Below are 24034 nucleotides of genomic sequence, written 5' to 3'. Positions count from 1 at the left end.
GGAGCTGAAATAGGACAATGCAAGCCAAGTAACAAGGTTTTGTGTGACTGAGCAGGATTACACCAATTATTTGCAGCTTGTTGTCAGGAAAAAAAATAATTTAGGCTACAGTTATAGGAGCCAGGAGGTAAAGACACTGGGATTTTTACTGCACGCTACTTATGAAATCATGATTGAAGTTAATGAGGCAAATTCCTCTCCAAGCTGTTAATTACTGATCACCTCTGAAAGTCTTTGTGACTCACTAAAAGATTTATTTCCTCCTCTCTTTGGTGCAGTTCCGTAACGTCATTATTTGATGCTGCTAAGTGGTGGGTGCTTTAAGTATCTTCACACACTAAGGCAATGTACAGGAACTGCATTAGTGCTAAACTGGAAGGTTTGTTCCACTTTGGGAGCAGGATGCAACATGTAGGAGATGTACATAACAGTACGGGGAATGGCTCTGTGACCATCTTCCCCTCCAGGATCTGGTATCTGCCTGTATAGAAAACACGCAAGGACTGATTAGCATGTAGATATATACACCATCTGCCACTCCTGCGCTAGCTCCACAGTAAGAACCTGTAGGTATTTAGGCACTCTGGTGCTAATGACGTGGCTTCACTGACGGGGCTACAGCACTGCTCCCAGCTACAGGCTGTACTTTGCGCTTTCTCAAGGCTATGCCAGCTACCTCCTTGGCCCCAAAATGCCTTGCTGAGGTCTCATTTTTTAAGCCTGATTTTATATAAGCCTGTGCAGTATTTTTCACTTCCATACACAGCTCATTCCTCTTGTTTCTGATAGCTCATAATCATGCCAAGTTCTCCATCACCAAGTCTTAGGACCTCACATTAGATCCTATTAGGATTTAGGACACTGATACTTACATGGGCCTGAGCGTGTTTTCCCTCTAACAGCTGTAGGGTCTGTGGGCACGGAGGGCTGAGTGGCCAGCTCTCTGCACGCACCAGAGATCTGCCATTCAAGACCAACAGAGGGCAGAGGTGTCACACGATGCCTTGCACATCTTACCTCACTTAGCACTCACAGAAAGCAGTCTGCAATAGAGACGTTTCAGTGCTCACAGCTCTGTTTTTCTTCTGCCAAACAAAACTCAGAAATCCTTCCTGGACTCGCATCTATCCCCTTAAGGTTCTGCTCAGAATTCTGATTTGGTCTGTGGCAGAAATCAATCCTTAGCTTGCTAGTGTTTGATTTGTGAGTTTACAGGCTGCATTTTCTATAAAATGCCTTCAAAGAGAAAAAAAAGTTTGGGACTTTATTTTGTTCCTTTATGTTGCTGCACACAAGACAGGAGTTCCATGAGGAGGCGGTCCCAAAAATGGATCAGAGCAGTATGGAGCACAGGCCATGCATTTGAGGAGTGTGGGTCTATCAGGAAATTTTACGAGAAGGTCTTGCAGGGTATCATCATTAGTTATCAGTCAGCTCTTTTGATAGATGGAAGTGACAGACAGCTTGTCTTTCAAGCAAGCCTTGGAAATGCAGCTCATCTGTGATACACAGAGTAGAATAGAAAGGGCTGAGATGTTTGCGTGCTGTTCTGGCCAAACACAAGTGATAGAAGTTTGCATAGACTGGGACTGAACCCCTTCTCCCCATAATTTTGTAAGGCTGAGGGTCTCAAAGTCCGACAGACTATGGGGATGACATACAGGTTTTGTAGCTCCAATACAGATGTTGAGTCCAACCCTTTTATGGGCCCCATGAAGCAGATCAGGGCTAGGCCACGATCTAGGATTGGGATGCCAAACAGTGAAAAACTTCCCAGTAAGCCAACAGGTAGAAATGATAGGAGGGGATGCAGGTATGGACAAGCTACAGTGGGACAAATTTGGCTTGGTCTTGGTCACATATTCCCTGCCCACGCAGATCCTCTGTGTACTGTACAAAAGCAGAGGACTAAATATTGATGCTTACCTGCCACTGCTGGCAGGTAAGGCAGTCCCAGCAAGGGGAGAAAGGGCTAAGAAAAGATCAAGGGTGAAAGAGAATGAAATTGCATGAGGATCAATAACCTTGGTGCTGGAAGAAATAATGATAACACATCAAAAGAGATGTCATGTCTTCGGAAGACAAAGAAAGGCTGCACAAAGGAATTAATCAGTGGCTGATATGCAGTCCTAAAGGAGAGGGAGCGCTGACCGCTGACGTGCAAGCACCGCAGGGAACCAGCGGGCAGGCGGCGGCCAGTGAAACCCACGTCAGGCACACAGCATCTGCAGGGAGCAGAGGCACTGAGAGGGCAGCAGGCCAAGCAAGAGGCAAGAACAAGGAAACGAGCAGCCGTGGGTCTGAGTGGATCACCAGCACAGCTTCAGCACAGGGGGGCGGCTAGAATCCGGAGAGATGGATAAACTGAGAGCTCAGTAACCTGGGAGACTTCGACGCGAGGGCCCAAGCAGAGAAGAGCGAGTGTGGGAGTGATTTTGGTCGTGTTACAAGCAACTGATCTATCCTGTGTGCAGCAAGGTGAACAACAAGGAGTAGCCAAATTATTAAGGGAGATGAGGGACTGCTAAACAAACAGAGTAAGCATAATAAAGGCACATGCTGGGGACAGTGAGCAAACTAAGATTACTTTCTAGAGATTTGTGGGCCATGTTATGCTAAATGTTAAAAGGTATGTGTTTTCTAAGCAAAGATGGTTGGAGACAGACCTATAGCTTGGAGGGTAGAGAAAGCACAGGGCATGTGGAAGGTACTTTCTGCAACCAGCAGTTTGCTGCAGCCAGGCAGATCAGAGCTCATGTTCCTTCACCAAGGCTGATGTTTTGCCATGGCTAGAAAGTTAAACTGCCTGATTGTCATGAAGCAATTGAGGACTCTGTTTCCTGGAGGGTAAGCTACAACCACTTTCATTTTATGGACATTGTTTACAGTCCCATATTACACCTTTCACTAGTTAAAGTTAGATAGGGTTGCCTAATTGATGGATTTTGCCCCTAGTTTCAAGAGGAAACAATTCACTCACATTTTTAGACACAATAACAAACTACTTGTGCTCATTTGGGGCATCTTGCTTGACACACTTTAAAAAGGAGTAATGGCAGGTACTGTCCTGACTAGCAGGAACTTTAAGGCGCCCTGACTTGGACACCTCAGATCACTCGATGCCGGCCGGGGCTTGTAGCTGTAAGAGAACCTGTCTAATTGGAGGCAACTGTGCCTGCCCACACGAACAAATGGGGTACTTCTGGCACAAGGTGACAGCTGGGTACTGCTTCTATGCTCACACCCTCCAAATGTTGGGGCACAGTGGCTCAAACAAGCAAAAAGCTCGTCAACTGCCCTTGCACATCCGACCTCCTGCTGCTGAACGTTCCCAGCAATACTGAGACAACAATGCTGTTTGCTTCACATGGGAGGCTCCGTCTCCTGAGGTATCAAACCACATTTTGTCCTCCTCGGTTACAGATGTCTGTCCCTCCCCAGTATTGATTACCGGGCGGTCTGAAGGGGCGTGCTGGTTCCCAAAAGCCCAGGTGCAGTCAAAAGGTGATGCTGCTAAGGTGCTTTCCCAGCCAAACGCACCAGCGGCACTGAGGTCTCTGTGGTGTATTTTTGGAATGGAAGCTGCTTGCAGATGGCTTTATTTTTGTGTTAACAAGCAATAGCTGCTTGGTATATCTATGGCTGGTAATTTATGTTAAACACGATATTTCCATCTTACTGCAGTGGAAATGTAAAGATTCTTGCATGGATTTTGCTGGTATTCAAGACTGAACAGGCCTTATTTTCACTGCCAAAATCTTGCAAGATCAGCCACGTTGGGACAGGGACTTTGGAGAAAAAAAGAAAGAAAAAGATAAAAAGATAAGAATTGAACATGCAGACATCCAGTCCCTGACTCAGTCAGGTTTTAGTAGGGACACTAGGGACAGCGTAGGATGACTTTTATATTATTTATTTTTTCTTTCATCACTGTAAAAAGTAGTGTGTAAGATGGTTATAATTTAAAATCATATAATGTTTAATGGATTTCTGGGATTAGTTCTGCAGTAATCCCAAAGTATGTTTTGATCTAACATCAAATCAATGACAGGGTGGAGGGAGATTGGGTCAAATTTTGTTCTCAGTTACATTGGTCTAAATAGACATGAAAGGGATTACACAGCAATAAAAGTGAGCTGAATTTGCTCACTTTAGTGAAGCTAATGCTTTTTCTCCTTGCTTCTCAAATTACTGCCTGGTTAGTTAAAAGGAGAAGTGTTCAAAAATTGATCACAGAGGTGCTGGGGATGAAGCAACGTTTTAAAAATTAATGCATATTTCTCATTTCCTAATGATTTCTACCTGTAACTTTAACCAGTCCTAGTTGGTGAGGAGTGTGATATGGTTCTGTGTAACTGACATCCTAAACTATTGGAATTTCAGCCATACTTAAAAAAAAAAAAATGTATGCTTTTGTGGTCTTTAGTTATGACACGCATTAAGCCACCTGCTTGTGCGTTGGATTCTTTTAAGGCTTGAAACTCCATTGAGAAAGCAGTGAGTTTGGTAAGCTGAAGGTATTAAAAAGAAATCAATAAAATGTTCCAGTTTGCACCAGCTCCCTGACCTAAAGGCTTAACACCTCTGCAGAATGAGCCTAGTGCTTTCCTCTACCACGCATTGCATGTATGCAGCTCAGCCCCACTCCCTCGCTGGTAATCCCAGCAGACCACAGACCACATCTAGATGTTCCTCCCAGCAGTGGGGCCTGCCCAAGCCTGCCTTGTCCTTGTCCTGGTTACCTGTGCTCTGCATGCTTCTGGGAACAAGGGGAAAACAATTCCTTGAGGCACAAAGGCTTCAATGAAGAAAGCCCCTCAAAAGAGGAGGAACAACCCAAAAACAGCCCCCATTCCCCTCCCTGCTTAGCTCTTCTGTCACACTGGTCAGGGACACCCCCACCCACCCCACTCTGCAAAAGAGGAAGGGAAGCCTGCCCATCCGCTGGGTCACCCCGAAGGAGCCCAACAGCCCCGTTCACAGGTGCCTGTGTTTGCGCTGGCCATCCATGCTCCAGTGGAGACGGCTCCCTAACTCGTGACCAGCCAGTCCCATGGAGACCCACTGACACCAGCTACACGGGGCTCTGTTTCTGTTTCTTTTCTTCCCCTTCTTTAAGCAGCAGTTGCCACACTTGGTGGCACTTGGTGACCTCCGGTTGGGGATGGTCTGTAGGTAACAGCAGGACAACTGCAGAGCTACACCAGAGCTCGGTCCCCTGGGTCTAGGCCTAGTACTTTAATCCCAGTGCCAGCCTTCCGCTCTAGCTCTGAGTAATGCTTGTGCAAAGAAAGGAGGGTGAATGCGGAGGGGACAAGGGAGGACGACTCATCATCATTTCTGCTACTGTCAAGTTTTATTTCGCCTTTTTCTGAGGCTGCTGTTTTCCATCCACATACAGACATGGCCCATAGCTCAACTGATGACTGGTGTCTACTGGCTCCATTAAAAAAATGAGTGCTGAGACATTCTGCTGTATGGCAACGTGATTAGCTCTAACAGGGTTGGGGGAGGAGCTGTCCCTTAGCAGCCAGAATGAGAACAGCAAGTCTGGGCCGGGACCTTCCCTTCTGCAAGTCCCCTGCATGCTCCTAATCCTCTCATCAGCGATTACACTCTACTGATTAGCGATGTAAGGGGTAACGATTATTACCGAACACAAAAAATAATACTTGGCATTTACATAGTGCTATTCAACTGCAAAGTGCTTTACATAATTAACTATGCTGGATTGCCTCCACTGCACCACTGCAATAGTCTGTTCCAAAATAGTTTTGAAAGATACATGTGAAAAGCAATTATGCAGAGCAGTAAGGCTGGCTCTCTGGGAGCGCCGTGATCCTCTCCTCGCTACCCAGTGCTGGGAGCACGCGGGCTGTACGAGGGCGGTGCTGCCAGGACGCTGCGAGGTGCTCTTGTGGCTGGCCTGCTAGAAAGGAGAGCGACTTAACACAACTGCAGGTGGCTTGCAAGGTGGCACTTTCTTTCCTGTTATCTTTTGGGCTCTTTTGGGGCTTAATAACTCACTGACATTAGGACTAGCTGACCTCTGAAACTTGTAAGACCCTCTGTAAACAGTAAGAGGTTTCAAGGCCAAAGGAACCATTAATATCATCTAGCATCATCTGTAGCACTGCAAAGACCACAAACTATCAAGCCCAAGCTTGTCACTGAATAAGACCATTTATTTTAGAAAGAAAAAAAAAAAAAAAAAACACAACAAAAAACACAACAAACTGTCTCAACTTCAGGGAGGGAGGATGCAGCATCCTGCTGCACAAATGGCATCTTGCCATCAAATATCTGTAGCTTGTGTTTTCAGCTCTCAGATCAATTGCAGCGCTCCCTACTTTCAAAAACCATTTCCCTTCCTGCTCGCTTTAAGGACTGCAATCAAAGCACTACTTCATCTTTTCCTGGTTAGTGAAGCTTTGTAAATTTCTCACCATCAAGTAGATTTCCACAGTTCTGATTATTCTGGCATATCTTTATTGAAGCCAGCCCAATTTGTGAACATCTTGAAAAAAATGTGGTGGATAGGTGAATTGGACATACCAGAATATATTGTTGCACCAATTTTACAGGAAGGAAGCAGAAGCACAGTCTGTATGTCCCTTAAATCCTCCACATAACGTTTTTTCCTCCACCTTAGATATATATCTAACACTTCTTGGGGTGTCACTGAAAACAGATTAATATTTAACACAAACACCTTAATATTAGTAAATTTTACTCCGGAATGAAGTTCCGGAGTAAAGTAACTCCGGAGTAAAGGGAACAAAACTTCCATCTTCTGTTTGAAATAAGCAATGATATTAAACGTTTTATCTACATTTCATATGACTTACTGTTGGGCCTGCACCTCAAAATGCATTTCTCTTGTCAGTAATTTCCCCCTTTTCATATAGTGTAGTGTTGAAAGAGAAAAATATAAGGAACTAATGCAAAGTGCTGAGTCCATTGAAAGGTAACAGAAGGAACCTTCCCCATGCAGTTGCTAGGATAGCAGACTAGGAAGCTTGTTTGCTGGACCTGAGCTGTTCAACACTTTCATATGCAGTACTGTCACCGCCAGCCTGCTGCTCTCTATACGGACAGGACCTACAGCCCCAAAATATGCATGGATTAGCAAACCCATTCAGGCTCTGCTAGCAACCCTGAAATTTTTAACTCCCCACCTTCCTCGGCAGCCCGCTGCTCCTGTTATCTTACTGTCGTGGTTCCGCTCGAGTGGGCAGCCGAGCTCCACCACAGCCGCTCTCTCACTCCCCCTCCTCAAAGAGGAATGGGGAGAAAATATGTGAAAGGGGCTCAAGGATTGAGATAAGGACGAGAAAATCACGCAATAATTAGTGTAACGGGCAAACCAGACTCAGCATAAGAAGACAGATAGTAAGATTTATTGCTCATTACTAACAAGCTAGAGAAGTGAGAAACAAAGGAAAGAAACCAAAAGCACCTTCCCCCCCATCCACCCTCTTCCACCTCCTCCCCCCGAGCGGCTCAGGGGAACGGGGGAATGGGGGTTATGGTCAGTCTACAGCACTTCTTCTCTGCCGCTCCTTCTCAGTCACTCTCGTCCCCTGTGCTGTGGGGTCCCACCCACGGGATACAGTCCTTGACGAACTGATCCGGCGTGGGCTTCCCACAGGCAGCAGCTCTTCCAGAACTGCTCCAGATATGGGTCCGTACCACGGGGTCCATCCCTCAGGAGAAAACTGCTCCAACCTGGCTCCCCTACGGGCAGCAGCTCCTGCCAGATCACCTGCTCCTGCGTGGTCTCCTCTCCACGGGCTACAGGTCCGGCCCGGAATCTGCTCCGGCAGGGGTCTTCCACAGGCGGCAGCCTCCGTCGGTGCAGGGCCACCTGCTCCACCGTGGTCTCCTCCACGGGCTGCAGCGTGGAACCCTGCTCCACCGTGGTACTCCATGGGCTGCAGGGGCACAGCCTGCTTCACCATGGTCCTCACCACAGGCCGCAGGGGACTTCTGCTCCGGCGCCTGGAGCACCTCTCCCCCTCCTTCTACACTGACCTTGGCACCTGCAAGGCTGTTTCTCACTCCCTTGACTCTCCCGGCTGCTGTGTGGCGCAGCGTTTTTTCCCTGTCTTAAATATGCTCTCACAGAGGCGCAAAACAACATCGCTTATTGGCTCAGATTTGGAAAACAATGGGGCCCTTCTGAAACATGGGGCAGCTTCTAGATCTTTCTCACAGAAACCACCCCTATGGCCCCCTGCTACCAAAGCCTTGCCACGTAAACCCACTACACTTACACTGTATAGAAAAGTATATGTGAATCTTGAACACTATCAGACTGGAAGATGTACAGTTCAGGATTTTACTAAAGTAAAGGAAGAAAAGGGAAAATGAGCAGGTTTATTGTACCAGAATGCGGTAGGTTGCCCATGCATCATCTTGAGTAGTTCATATAGCTTTGGAAGCGCTGGCAGAGGTTATCGTTTCTGGACAATTTAAGGCATCAGAGGCAAGACTAGAGCCCTCCGTGTCTGCACCATGCTAGCGCCTCTGGAGGAGAATTCTGAGAAAGCTACAGAAGATATTCTGGGTAAAACCAAGGTGGCAGAAGTGCTTCTTCCTAAAGCTGAAGAGAAATTGAAGCACTTTTCCTCACTGAAGGAGTACTTAGATCAGAAAGATAGTACCCAAGAGAAATAATTGCACTGAATATGAGAAGAGATGGACAGAGCTAATAAACCTGGACTGTAAATGATGGCGTTTCCTGAGCAAGCCAGACAAGGACAAAAGGAAAAAGCCAGCTATGGAGTTCAGCTTAGCCTTATGAGACAAACACTGGCAGAGTGTTGTCAGAGCATCAGAATGATGCGACAGCGGTGGCAACATAACAAAAATCATTCCCAGCCCATCTGTGATGGAGGATGACTGAATTCTGCTGGGAAAAAATGTGCTGACTGCAGGAGGAGGTTGCAAACACCACGGCCAGTTTCCATTTTGTGCTAGAGGAAACCAACAATAGCAACAAAAGGAGACAAGGCAGAAATGAAACAGGTCTGAAGTGTTTGTTATTACACTATTGCTGCTTGCTCCGATGTAAGCTATTGCTTTGACTTTAAAGAGAAGGTGACGCTTGCTTGCTGTTTGACCATCTCAATTCTCTGCACGACAAACTAAGTGATATGTAGGTGTCAACAAAATATAAATATTTAACAGAAATTAGCTAGCCTGGCCAAAATAAATAAACATAAATCACCATTTGTTACAAACAGCAGTTTAGTTGGTAATGTGCTGATTGGATGAGAGGAAGAGGTTGGCTTGGGATCTGGGGGTCTAATTAGGTCTGCACATAGAATATGCTGTTCCAGAACCCAGAGGGTAGAGAGGAAGGGAAAAAAAAAACAACAACAAGCTCAGACTTACATCTGTTTGAATGATGCTCCATGCATTAGTTAGGCCAATGTTTCCATCTGTCCCATACAAATGAAGCCCCTTCTTCAGATCGCGCTGAGCATACTTGTCAATCTGAAACAACAACAAAAGACACAAAACTCAAACTTTGCTGAGTACAACCATTCCAAATCAAAGTGCAGGGGGGCACGGAGATGTTAGACAATAGTCATAAACTGAAATAAATAAGAAGTTAACTGACATTTCCTAAAGCCATTCTCCCGTAGAGTTGGTGTCTATTACAGGTATCTGCAGAGAACATTAGGAGCCCCAGTTCTGAGTTAATGGCCGTGTTTTCCATTGCAGACCTTCAGAATGTCTTTTCCCTTCTCCCTTAACCACCAAAGTACTATAGAGAGACTGGATTCAGTTTAATCCTCATTTTTGCAAATGAGACCTATAAATGAAAACTTTCATCTACCCATAGCATTTCCTTTAAGCTTAATATCTTTCTGTTAAGAACAAGTTTCCCGCAGCATCTTTCATTTGCTTCCTAAAAGATCAGCAGCCGCACTAACGTTGTAGTGATGCTCTGACCTGTGTTTATTATTTTGGCCAAGGCACCCCACTTCTTACACCTGGGCAGATGTAGTTATATTGAAGCGGCAGGGAAAGAGCTATCCAAAATTCAGGATATAAATTCAAGAATTTAGCTACTAAATGGAGCTGCTCTTAAATAAAGTTCTGCTTTAGAGGCCTTTGCAGTGCTTGAGAGTTGAGTCTCTCTCTCGGTTACAGCAGGCTGCTGTTGGGCCCACTGGTCACCAACAAACAGCGTCCAAAACGACTGCAAGTGCTCTCTGCCAGGATAACCACACGTACAGGTTTGTATAGAATCAAGCAAACAAAAAAGGGAAGGAACATTTCTATATTATTGTTATGCATAGTCACAGTTTAACCTGATTTTTCTGCTGTAAATGCAAAGCACTGAGGAGCTGCTCAGATATGCCCACCCATCCCCACACTGGGTGCTCCTCAGTGACAGCCGAGGTGCAGCAGGAAGGGTGAGCAGAGCTGTCCCTCCTTCTTCTCTCTTAATCTGCCCTAACTCTGACTGCAAAATACAATGCTACTCAGATCTTTTTGCTGCAGCAGTCAAAATGACAACCAAAATAAATTCACAGCTTGCTTCACAGAGACAGTCTAAGGTAAGGCCTGCCTCTCTTCGACATCGGACATCAGACAGACCAAACATATTCCTTGGTAATTGCGTCTCTAACACCAGTCATTCCAGCTAGGGGCACCCGAAATGAAACAACCGATGCTAACTTTGAGTTAAAGCTATTGTGCTTCTACCATACACTAGGATTTTCCATCTGCGCCCTTCACACTGAATTGTTTCTGTTTGCTCCTGGAAAAAAAGTGGATGCAAAGCATCTCCCTCAGTGTAAAAGAAGAATTCTAACCCCACTAAGTCATAATTATTACGGGGTAAATGTAAAGTTACTCAACAACACGACTCCATGACAAACTATGACTTCAGACGTTCATCACAACGAGGAGATCTCTGCTGCACGTGTAAAGGTGGTGCTTGGTCTCTCCGTTTCTCTCATTTCCTTCTTAGAAGTTTACTACCACCAAGCAGAGCCACTGACAGAATACAGCGCTGGGGCAGTACCAGAAAAAGCTACTGCTAACTCTCAACACCTTGACTGTCAAACAAGCACTTTCTCGTGGATGACTATCTTGAACAGGAGGTGTTCTGCTCCCACTGCAATTATCATTGAAGCTGCTTTTGATTTTATGCAGAGAGAATACACAGTCACTGGAACATTAATTAGAACAGAAAACCAAATCTGAAAGCTATTATTAAGCTTGAAGTTAGCTGAGAAAATTACTGGCAATAAATGATAAAGTTACACATGTTTGGGATTCCTAGCCTTCCTTTAGGAATTAGACTGGGCTGGGTTTCAGCTCTTCACTTACCCTCAACATCCTGTTCCTTGTCTGGACCTCCGGTGGTCTCAAGGAGAACCACCAGTGAGGGTGGATAGGCACAGTTGTGCTGTTAGTTTGAGAAAGGCTCTGAAATTTAGCTAGTGTCTAACAGAAGTACTGAGGTAATTTGATTGTTGAAAAACTAATTCAGAAAGGGACGGGTGGACAGGAACAGCCTAGCTGAGCGCAGATATCTAGCTGTAAGATTTATCGCCTTGAAGACAAACGAGGAAGGTCTATTTGGAATATTAATTTATCAGACTTAAGAAAATCTGCCCTGCAAAGTGAGAGAGAGATGCATCAGCCCTACAGTTCCCATCACTGCTAATCTGAAAGAAGGGGGATGAGGTCATATGAAACAGTGAAACTTCTCTGAAAGGCACGTGGCATCCTACCAGATGCAAAATGTGAAGTTTGCATTTCCGCACTCAGATTTTGATCTGCAAACCTTTGCAGTGGCTCAACATGATAATCCATTTTACGCAGGCTCACAGGCTGCCCTTGTCAAGGCAATCTCCATGTCCTACTTGAGATCAATGATGTTTAATAACTTACAATCAACATTTATAAAGTACTTCAACATCAGGAGTAATGTTTTGTTAGCTCGTGTGTACTTGAACACGGTCTCAATAGACTGCCTCTCCATGAGTTCTGCTCTTCCTTTTTACCTGCAGAAGATTCACTAATGAGCAACTTGCAGAGGCAAAATGAAAGCAAGCCCTCTCCTTCTCATAAAGCTAACCACTTTTCCCTGCACAAATACTGTAAGAATTTTATGTTGTGAACACAACTGGCAACAGACTTCCACATTTCAGAAACAGAGTGAACAGCAAAATATTACTCAAGAAAACAGGCATTACGTGACCACATACTTCACTAGTATTTCAAAGCGTCAGTGCTTTGAAATCCAGTCCCTTCACATCAATTCATGCACATTGTATGACCCGTTACTATTATTTGTTGGTTTAAAAACAGTGTCTGTTTGAACACCTTGCTTAGAAGGGGACATACGCGCTTTATAACCCCACGCTGTATGTGTGTCTCATTTCCTTCTCTCATCTCCAGGCAGTCTCTCGACAGCTTGCTTCTTTGCAAGAGACAGGCATACAGATGCTGTGAACAGTACCTCCAGATTTCTTTGCTTTTTTATTCCTTGTCCACTGACATGGGAAGCTATCTAGAAGTCTCATAGTTGTATATATAAGCATAAACATATACAGCTTTGTATTTATGTGAGTGACTGTAAATGCCGCATTTTACAGAGTTCTCCTTTATATGAGTTTCTAACTGATCTTCTAACCAGGTGTGTTGTAAATGCCTTTTTCAAAGAGCTACTCCTCAAACCATTCACACTATGCTGTATGCTTACGCTAGGGTCAAAAAGGTGTTCGGCATCCCCACAGCCTTTCACCCTGCCAAGCTGATACAGCTGTGCTGTAACTCCCACCCCTCCGTACGGTCTGCCTGCAGGGATGGGTTCTGCCTGCCTTCACCTCCCTGCAACCCCGCTGAGTATGGTGGGCATCCAGAAACAAGGGTGGAAGTTTTGACCTGGAAAAGCTCTTACAGATGGGCTGATGCTCCCATGAGAGAAGGGAGAAAAACTGCCAAGCCTGATTTGAAGACAACAACAAATTTGGTACGGTGAGAAAATGGATGTGAGAGTCACCCCTCACGTGAGCACAGAGCCCTCAAAGCAACCTTGTGCAGCACAACCGAGAGAGCCCTTTTTATTAACGTGCATCTATTCATTAGTCGGTCTTGACACAGAAGCAGCCTTGAACTTCTAAGAGCCCAGACAAGGCATTAAGCAAGACCACTTCCCTCATTCAGGCCACGAGGAGTTCAGTGTCCACATGCAGTCCTATTAAAAGCACATTAACCTCTGCTTGGATGACCTGTCTGTGAGGTTTTAACATGGATATTTTTTCTTACCTAACTGAAGTGCTGTTTGAAGCTCTAGACACGTGATTCTGACTGGTTTCAATCAGAGTTAAGCAAAACTGAACACCTACTTTTGGAACATGACTGGCAAATCCTCCTCCAGGTCATTCTGTTTCCTGCTAGCCTGGATTTTGTTTGTTCCTCAAAATATGTTTGGAATAGCAGGAACTTTTAAATATATCTTTATTTTAATTTAATTGTATATTTGATTTAAATGAAAACTCACAAAACACTCCCAGCTGCCTCTTTTTCTGCCTTCCATTTGACTTTTTCCACAAATGATCTTTCTGAAAATGAAATGCTGCAGCAGAGTGATTCATCAAGTCTGCTGAAAAGCGATCCCACCCAGCATTCACCAATCTGTCAGCTTCTCTTGTTTGTCTCTGCGCTACCAGTCCTCAGCCGGGCAAAACGTCTATCACAAAACAGGGGCTGTACGAGCTGTATTAAATATTCTGCAGTCTGAATCTGCTGTGTTCTCCCATACATGAGCCATGCCTTTGGCAAAGCATAATACTTGTGAAGGAGCACAACGAAGCATAATAAAAAACTCAGCAGGCAAACCATTATTCTAAATGAGATGCCTATTTTTAGTCATGCGGAATTCCTTAGAAGAAAGGGTTTCTGAAAGGTTAGACAGTAAGAACCTTTTATCAATCTGGAAGTGAAGCAGAGAAAAATTCTTCTTCTCCTTAGGATTCATCAGGCAAAAGATGAGAGGAGTGGATTCATCAGGCAAAAGATGCTTCTATGCGAGCTTCTATGGCACCACTTTCATGCAAATTCCTTCTGGCTTTGCTCACATTGGAGGTTTATTCCTGTTTGTTAACATCACCAGGTTTCAGTGGTGTTTCTGCTAAGAGCAGTTCAATGCGTCCTGTTGCTCAGAGTGGAAATCCACTAGAAGATCACCACTTCTTAGAGCAGGGCATATATGGCTAGCACTTTACCTAATGTCAGATCCTGTTCCCACTGAAATGAGCACAAATATTTTCCCACTGTCTTCCATCAGAGCCTAATTTAAATATCTCATTGCCTTATAAAAAAAAAACTTTCTAAAAAACAAATGATACCACTCTATGGTACACAGGTCATGTGCAGAGAGCTTCAGGCACATAAGTACCACAGTATCTGAACAAGAGGGGAGCTGCAGGACCTGTGGTAGGACTGGAGAGTAACTGCAGCCGAGGTCAGTGGCTGGAAGCAGCTGATGCAGCGAGGGAGAAGGGGCAGGGATCTGTCTCAGCCTCATCTACAGCACAGCAGTGGCCAGGCGTCCCTTACACACACCTTACTTAAACCTGTGTATAAATTCAGGCCAAGTTAAGAAGCAGTTCCTTGGGACAGCTACTGAAGCCGTAGCAATTCACACATAAGGCTTGTTTTACTCTCGGTTGTGTCCCCTCTTTGCTTTGGAAACGTGGAGCCCACCAGGGGAGCTGTGGCTGGTTGGCAAGCCCAGCGCAAGGCCAGCACCCTTCAAGAGGACCAGGAGCTGCCAGACTCCTTCTTGCCTTCCTGGTAAAAGCCAGGGAACTGCAACAACAAGTTGTATCTGTGCAGAGCCCAGGTTTTGCCAGTATTTACAATCAGTACCATACAACTCTCTGATTAAGCTGAAGCCACAGTGACACTGAAGAGCCAAATCCTTCCTGCTGTCATGGCAGACTGCGAGGCTTTGCTGCAATCCTCTCTGGAGGAAGGGCCAAAGGCAGCCTCTTGGGGAGATCTTTCTTTATCAACTCCTTTTCAATTCGCTGCCCGCGTGAGATGTCACTTATATTCTGGCATCACCTTTAGGCAAAGTCCAGACAGAGGATGCCAGCAGCAACCCCAGCTTTCTAACCCACAGGTAAATAGAGGCTTTTAATTTCAAGCCTCAGTACTTCCCTACCACATCCTGAATGAAAAAAAATTCCACCCAGCCAGCTCCCAAACTGGACAAAGCCACTCAGCAGCGCTTCAATATAGGTAAGTAAATATTCCTGACCTTTGTGGTGATTGCTTCCCCTACCTCTCTGCCTCTCCACCCGGGTAGGAGAAGCTGCAAGGAAATGACAAAATATCCAATAGTTTCCCACCAGGCAAAACTTTAAATGTAATGCCTTGATGATCATTTTCTACAAATAGCAGGGAGTGGGAAATCGAATGAAAACAGAAAGCACCTAATCTATAAGGTCATTTGTGGGAGCCCTCTTGCCTGCTAAGAAGAGATGAGATTGATTGTACCAACAGGTAAGGCTTGTTTTAAATGAGATGTCCCCAGCCTGTCTATAAGAGAAAGAAGCTCAGGGCAGTACGTGTTTTCTTCAGCACTGAACTCCTTGCACTGTCTGCCTCTCAATAGAAATCTTGTAAGATTTTAGGATAAGGACTACTAAGCTAAGTAAGAGGCATTGCATGAGTTTTGCTGATGTTTGGCAATCAAGGGACAACAGACTAATTTCTTGTCAGTGCCACCAGCGTTACACGGCATCTCCAAGATGCTTTAGTCAGCTCTGGGAGATTCCCTCTTCCTCGCTTTCTCTCCAGACGTGAAACAGCTCCAGGTCTTAACATTTTCTTGTAATTTCTTCCTTAAAAACACCAAGCTGCTTGCTTGTTGAATTTTCTTTTCCTAATTTGACTGTAAAAGCCTACCTCAGGAATAAAATATTTAAGAATCTTCCAAGGTTGCTGAACTGCTTATTGACTCTAGCCATGTTTGATACCAGCGGAGACACACCGTCACTGGCTGAGTAACTTCAGAGGGTGAGTGGAGAACAGAGGAACAGAAGGTCCTAAGAAATGACCTGGGATTGGGAAGAAGCTGTGCAACAGGCTTTCTATGTGCTCTTGAAATGTCATGGCTTGTCTTGTGTTTCAGTTCTTTATTGATAAAACAGAAGATATCACACTGCACTTGTGCCACAAAATTTGGAGCAAGTATTTAATGCCAAAAACTACCTGGGATGTGAAGCCCTGTACAGAATCTGAGCTAATCTGAGATACTGACCTGAGAGGGACAGTAACCCTCCTGACACTGGGAGGGTTAAACTGAGGTCCAGCAGAAAGCAAAAGAAGGGAGCAGGAAGCCTGGAGAAGGAAGCTGGTGAAACTTTGAGTCTCCCACCACAAGAACCAAGAACCTGCAGTAGTTTTTATTAGAAAAAAATAAAAGGAAGCCAAAGAACTTGGGTTTTCAGATCTGTTTTTCTGGTGTCCGGGGTTTGTGCATACAATTAACTGCAATTTCATCAGTCTTCTGCCCGTGAGCACCTGCTTGTGCTCAAAAGCAGGCGTCAAGGCACCTGACGTGGCAGACAGCTGAGGCTGCAAGAGAGGCAGCCACTGAAACATCCCTGTGCTGTTCATACCATTAAAACACCAACAAATCCCAACAGCAGCTTTACTGTTGCTTTGTTTTAAACAGAGATCACAAGTATGACGAGTCACTAGGCTTTGCCAATCAAACTTCTCATGCAAAAGCAAATTCACGTGTTTACAGCAAACCACAGCTCATTTTGTTCAAATGATTCCTTTAAAGTTCTAGGGGAGAGAGCTGTTTTCTCATAGGGTGGATGTTTAGGTCCCCATTATTGCTGGTGTAAGTGGAAAGTATGCTTTTCTTTAGCCAAGGAGGTCACTGCAATCTCATATGTTCTCTTCCACAGCAACAGCTGAATAGCTTGTGCATCAGGTCCCCAAGCTTGTTTAAATAAAGTACATCATAACTAGCTCAGAGAGAAGGGCTCAAAATATTAAGATACACATTCTTAGCTTGATACAGACTTAATCCAATGGCACAGCTGACTACTTATTTAAGAGGATGGGTACATGCAGCTCTCTATCCTCTGTGGCACCCTGTGCATCGGCACTCCCAAGTGAAACTGTCCTTGAAAAAAAAACTGAGCTCATTTATTTTTAGTGAACCTGGGAATAAAAGCCTTGAGCATGAATTCTTTGCTTGCTGCTTCTTGTTTCAGGGCAGTTTGCACGGAGCAGTGAGCATGGGGAAAGGGCTAGGTAAAACTATGCAGGTAAATCAAATCAATTACATACACAGAAGGCTAACACAACTAATTAATTACTAGGACATTAAGCGAATTCTTCTAGAGCATTATGCATTTTGAGTGACAAAAGTCTCACCAGCATATTGGAGGAATTTCAATGAGAGAACATAAAGGTGCATGTTTTTTGTGAAATACAGAATTATTAATACAGCACTATGGATGCTTTTTACGACGATTCTTTATAAGAAACCTTTTGTTCACATGTAAATAAACTCTTCTTCAGGTTATTAAGCTGGTTGGGGAAAATGATACTAACATCCTCAATAGCTGTGACACCAGCAAAGTCAGGTGCTGTCGTTACCCAGCATTGCCATTTCTCTTCCAGAATGTAATTTCCCTTTAGGAAGGGAAATTTTTTCTTGCTCATTAGGTTTTCTCCGTGTACTTGCTCCGAAGATGACTCAGAAAAGATCTGACTCCGAAGACTCAGAAGAAATCTGACCCGTTTTTCCAGCTATGCGTCCCACCAGCTGCTGTTCTCAGCAATGCACATCATGAGGAGTATCAGCCTCGTATCCCACAGATCTTCCAAATGATCCTCAAAGCCTTTGTCTCCTTTGGGTGCCAACCCTCCTACTCACTCATTTCCCCACAGTAAGAATAATTCCTTCCCTGCATGTCCCAGTAGATGGCAATTTTGCCTTGATCTTCAGTGGCTATAGGACCATTTTTATGCCAGGGTGTAAAGACTCCTCTGAGCCATGTTCATGTATTGAAATCCCATGTACACGGAATCTACAACAGCAGAAAAGGGAAATGCCCGTTCCTTCAAAACCTGTGCTTGTCTTGAGAATAATTCCTGGATATCTGTATTCAGCCTCTTTGCCTTTTTCTAAGATACTCACTTTCATTTGTCCTCAACAGCCATCAGTATATCCTCAGATAAGCAAATTGGGAAGGATACTAATTAATGTGATACATGCTGTTTAGCCTTTGTTTGCCAAGAGACATGAAAGGTGGGTTGGATTTGTGTTTCAAGTGCTAACAACCTGTTATCTCCATCTCTGCAGCCCAAAAAAAAACACCCTAAAAAACCCAAATACCTAGGGATGCACATGTCAATAGAGCTTGAGATCCAATTAGCTGCCACAAAGGCTTCAGAGCGTGCAGAGGCAAACTGAAGCAAGGAGACAAGCCTCCTTCCTTGTAGGAACTGATGGCCATTGTGCGATGATATATTAGGCGGAACCGTGACATTGGGCACAGACTCCTTCGCAGATGCTGTGTGCTGGGAAGGGGAAAGCCAGTAGGATACTCACAGAGATGAAGGACTTGGCCACTTGCCCAATAAGCCATTTGTTGCAGCCTTCCCATGGGATCAACTGTAGTTTCAATTATTTACGATACTCATTTACTTAGTTTAAAGGTGAATGAGAGGGCTTTCAAAGCAAACCTACTAAAATATCAGGGGAGGAATGATAGCAAAGGCAAAGCATACCCTACACTCTCCCTGTGGCAAGAGAGGATGGGCCAGTCCCACAAACCATCTAAGTGGGGGCTCTCTGTCAAATTCATTTATCCAAAGAACCTCATTTCTTCTTAAATTAACAACTGTGATAGGAAAATATAAGCCAAAACAGAGAATTTGTCCAGTGCTGTGAGGTAAATACATCTCTGAGCAAGTCACAATTACACCCTACCTAGATCTGAATGGTGGCACCTGAACCTTGCTGGAGGTGATGGGAAAGGCATGTAAGCTCCCCGGGGTTTATCACTGGCACTGCAGGGTGCAGACCTGATCTGCCAGGCCTAGCATTGTCAGCTCCACCAGCAACTACTAGCCACCAGGGGAAGCTGTAAGGCAAGAGGGGGAGAGGGCTGGTTAAATCATGTCTTCAGGGGAGGAAGTGTTCCTGGTTCCTTAGAACAGAGTCTGGTGATAAACCACCTTTCTCTTGCTGGAGCTACAATACACATTGAAAAAAAAGAAAGAAAGAAAGAAAACCAAAACAGATTAAAGCCCACTGTAGGGTTAATATCTGTTACTCTGCCTGGAGAAACTTGTCTGGAAAGGCAGGCTGGCAGAGAGATGCTGTGGATTGCACCAACTGTGTCTTCCTAAATCCCGGGACCGTTAGTCCTTAGGGGAAGTGAGCTATGCACACAGCCTGCTTTATTATTCTTAAGATATGCTTTCTCTGAAATGAACTCATTTTAAATAAATAATGCTGCGAGGAGAATTACCACTGTCCTCGGAGGGAACGAAACGGCAGGCGAAGTCGTGCTCGTGACAGCAAGCTTTATGCCTACCACGGGAGGATCTCTGCTCAGCCTCCAGGTGGGAGGACTGCACATGGCAGTCCCAGAGCGAGAGGGTAGCAGAAGTCCTGGCTCTGGGGAAAGGCATGCTTGGAGAGACAGAGGGCTCTGCAGGAACACTTGGCTACTTTGCAGAAACTCAGCAAGACCATTTGAAGAGCTGCCAGGCTTTATTCTGAAGAAAATGGAGAAAGATCTCTATATCCTCCTGGCGAACCACCAGAGAAGGTAATTATCTCCATACCTACATTTTCTTCCTTGAAAATATGTTCTTTTCTTCTAATCACACAGACATGCACTTACAAGAATCAAAGGTTACGTGAAATACCAGCTCCTCAGCTAGTAGAAATCTGCCTGGCTCCACGGAAATCAATGGAGTTGCTCACATTTCTACTTACTTGGCATCAGTCACATAGGCTCTCCAGTGGCTCAGAAACATGTTTCTGTTGGGGTACATGCAAGTTTGTAAACCATTCCCTCTTCAAAACAGCATTTCTGACATCGTGGGAGTTCTGACCTTCATGAGCAACTGGAATTATTACTTTTAATCATCAGGTAGCTTTTAAGTGGAGATGTCGTGAACTGGTAAATAAAATGTCTTGGAAAGCTAGTAGATGACAAAAGCGACGGAAGTGAGTAACTGCTATTAAATGCCTCTTTCGTTTTAATGAAAGAAACAATTGCAGCTCTTCACCGTATACTTCACAGAAAACAGATTTTAGCGTGAAGGGAATGATTTGGGACTCAGTGACTGAAATGAAAACTACATGGAGATTGCTTTCCATAATAACAGAAAACAAGCACATAAACAACCTGCCAGTCACACTTCCGTAACACAAAATGCACGTTTCCAACATCCTCTCTACTTCTAATCATGTCACAAAGAGCTGCATTTCTCCCGTGAAGTCAGGCAGGTTGAATGGAGAAAGGAAGGCAGTTGTTTCACCATACAGAGGTGAATGGCAGTGTCTTCATACAGACAGGGTACTGGGGCCTGCAATGTTTCCATAAGAACAAAAAAAATATTGACATAAAATTGGCATTTAGTAAACGAACAGCAGAAACCCTGCTAAATGCAAAAAAGCTGGATAAAAGGAGAAACTGGAAATCTTGGAGAAAGGTTCACCCCAAACTGCTACTGCCTGGGGAGCCTCCTATATCCCAGAATGTGATCCATTCAAAGGACCCGAGCGAGATTGTGATCTGAGCCACCCTCACCTAACCCAATAAAACCCAGACATACTAGTAAGCATTTGGAGATCACATACCAGATACAGCTGAACTATGGGTAAGCAGACTTCCCCAGTGAAAGGGGATGCCCGTGTTGTGACAGAAAATACTCAAGAGACCGGTGAGTGACTTGCTATCACCATGAGATAACATAAAATGATTCATTTTGCTGACTTCATAGCCTGAAATCTTATACCTTCATACAAAACATACTGCATCAACAGTGATGCCTGGCCTATTAAACTGTCCCATTCCAAATCCAAAGGAGTCACTGTTTAGGAAAAAGGAAGAAAATTTGCAGAGTTGGTCCCTCTCGGCCTGGCTGCCTCTCAACAACAGAACAAGGTCACATCTAAAAGCATATAGAGAACTGTCTACAATAATCCAGACTCAATCAAATCACTGCCGGCCACAACACCATCTCCTTCAGATGGCAATCACTTTTAATCAGTTCCAAGCACAAGCTGCATCTTAATCAGGATCCTTAAAGGGCATATCTCCACTGGATAATTTCACCTTGAATTAATTGACTGCCAGTCACCTCGAGGTCACTGACACATTTGTAAAGGTTAGTTTGGACAATCTCCAGACACCTCGGATTTGCTTCTGAGATCAGGCTACAGTAATATTAGCTGGGTATAAACACGTACGTAGTGTCCAATATCACCTATAAAGCCACACAAATTGTCTGAGGCGAATGCCACTCTATCTCCAGACAGTTGTTTGGTGAGTGCAAGCCTATGGCATGGGCTTTACCCTGTCACCAACCAGCTATGCTAACTCATCTCCTTTCTTTTTCTTCCAAAAATCCCTCCAGTCCTACAAGCTTTCTGGCAAGTAGGAACAGAACATTGGTTTTGTTTTGTTTGTTTTTCCTGTTTATTTTGGTTGTATCATACACCACCTGCACATTCATACACATCTACCAGAAGAGGATCTGTTTCTGAAAGAGTCGAGCTGAAGACCCAAACCAAATTTCTGCTGTATGCAAGTGCTGCTTCTACAGAGGGCACCAAGGTTGTGGAAGTGATCCGGGCAGACCGAGCTACTGTCAGTTAGGATCTGGTTTATTCACCAACAGCCTGTCAGAAGTGTGAGCTGCCCCTCAGACGAGTGGATGCTGAAGAAAAAGGTTAAATCTGCCACATATGACAATGGTCTCAAGAACCCTTCAGGGGATGCTCTTCAGCTGCCTCTGGCTTGTTTTGTACTTACTGCTTGTGCTTCTAACTTTTCATCTTAAAAATCAAAACGAGTCCCTCTTTCCTAATTAAGAGATTGATTTTTTGAAAAAGAGAAGCATTGATCCCGTCTCTTTGTAAAGCTGGACACTGTCTTCTCTCTCTCTTCCCCCTTGCACGCTATGGTGTCTAGGAACACTGGCTGAGCTAGCGCTGAGACCTTTTTCTCCATGGGGTCTCTCTCCACCCATCTAACTTACTGCTTTCAGTGCCCCTAAATAGCTCCAGTTTCACTGACATTTACTAACAGCTTCAAGGTTTATGGGGGCATAAGAGAAAAGAAAATCAGTGCAGCTATACTGAACATATTTTAAAAAGTAAAGTTACAGATAAAGAACAGTAATAAAAACAAGGGATTCATCCAGTGGGGATTTCAGCGGGTTCTTGACCCCAAGTTATTTGATATCTTTCTCATTGTTAGGGAAAGAAGTAAAAAAATCACTGCTAATAGGATTTTGTAGATAACACCAAATTTGCTGTGCATTAAATAATCTGCTGAGATCACTTGGACTGCCTGGTTACAGAGTCTTTGGCTTATCCAGCCAAAATGCAAGAACAGACATTTAGGAACAAAGAGCAGTCACACTATGAGACTGTAAGACTCTGGAAAGGAGAAAATCTGCAGAAGGACTGAGGAAACGAACACGCTCCGAAAGCAACGCTTCCAACTTGAAGGGGCAACGATCATGGGTATACTTAGCATAAGCTCAATAAAGGCTGAGATGTGTCAGCACTGCTACGCTGTAGGACTGACATCCACGCTTTTGGAGATCAACAGAAAATTTGGGAAGATTTCAGAGAAGACCTACAAGAAAAAGCCAGAGAAGCACGCTTTGCTTCACACGGCTAACGCTCTTGGATAAACTATGCAGAGTGGCAGGGTTAAAAAGCAGCCTAATTGCAGCCTTCACATACCTACATGGAGAAGCAATTCTCAACAGTAGACAGCACTTTAATCTACCAGAAAAAGACATAATGAGAGTTAATGGTTAGAAGTTTAAGCTAGACAAATGCAAGACAGAAACAAGGCACAATTTTAACTGTGAAAAAACAATCTTTGGAACAATTTATTGAGAAATGAGGTGCAGTCAATGATGTCTTTAAATCAAGGCTCAAGAGTTTTGCAAAGTTATAATTCAGATGCAATTAGTTTGATGGTGACAATACTATGGATCGCAGGTGACCTGAACAGTTTTATCTGGTCTTACAACCTCTAAGCCTTTCCAGAAGGTTACATGGTTTTCCAAGGACAGGGACTTTGTTATTCATGCCAGATTGTTACCCATGCCCTGCTCCTTCAACTTTACTTCAGATCCGTCCTGGAAGAAAAGTTGATAGCAAACAAGTCAATCTATTTAGCACATCCCACCTTGGAGCGTCAGGCACTGCTTCTTTTAAAGTGGCACTGGTGATTTGGGGGGCACAAATCGTGCTCTGTGGGGGCACAAATCATGCTCCATTACAGTCCAAGAGCCTTGAATGAGCATGGGGAAATGCCTTTTATTCCCTCCTTTGACATAAAGCCAAGACCCCTAGACACACAGCACAGAACGCCTTCGATACACCTTTCAATAGTCAAGGCCAGGTGATTTTGTCAGCCCAAACAGCTGAGTCACTTTGGCTCCTCTAATTTTGTTTGCAGTGACACTGCCTCTGTTCTCTGGCCACTCACTGCCACGGACACCCATGTTCGCCACACTCCCTAGTCCTGCTTTAGTTCTGCAGGAACTTTTTTCTAGAAAAGCATCCGGTTCACGGCATCCTATTCAGAATCCCATTACCTTTTTTATTTGAAAAACTTCCATCACCTAAACTGTAACAATTTCAGAAAACACAGTGCTGCGATTAGCTGCGGTGAGGCTACCTGCCACTCAGGACCCGAAGCACAGGAAAAGCTCACATTCAGTCCGATGTGACTGTGACACGCTTCGGTGCTCATTTCAA

The 24034-nt window shown here is 44.5% G+C and overlaps 1 protein-coding gene across 10 annotated transcripts in view; it reads right to left on the bottom strand.

The window, feature by feature from the left end:
• TSPAN4 (tetraspanin 4) overlaps positions 1 to 24034 on the bottom strand; it is a 332463-nt gene that overhangs the window by 11642 nt on the left and 296787 nt on the right. For all 10 annotated transcript variants that reach the window (XM_068684539.1, XM_068684540.1, XM_068684536.1 and 7 more), the window contains one exon: positions 9400 to 9501. In XM_068684539.1, coding sequence (XP_068540640.1) covers positions 9400 to 9501 — 102 coding nt within the window. The remainder of the gene's footprint in view (positions 1 to 9399; positions 9502 to 24034) is intronic.

This window comes from Anas acuta, chromosome 5, assembly GCF_963932015.1.
Source record: "Anas acuta chromosome 5, bAnaAcu1.1, whole genome shotgun sequence".
In the NCBI taxonomy this organism is placed as follows: Eukaryota; Metazoa; Chordata; class Aves; order Anseriformes; family Anatidae; genus Anas; species Anas acuta.
The sequence above is the reverse complement of the archived record's forward strand: the minus strand, read 5'-3'. Positions and strand labels throughout refer to the sequence as shown.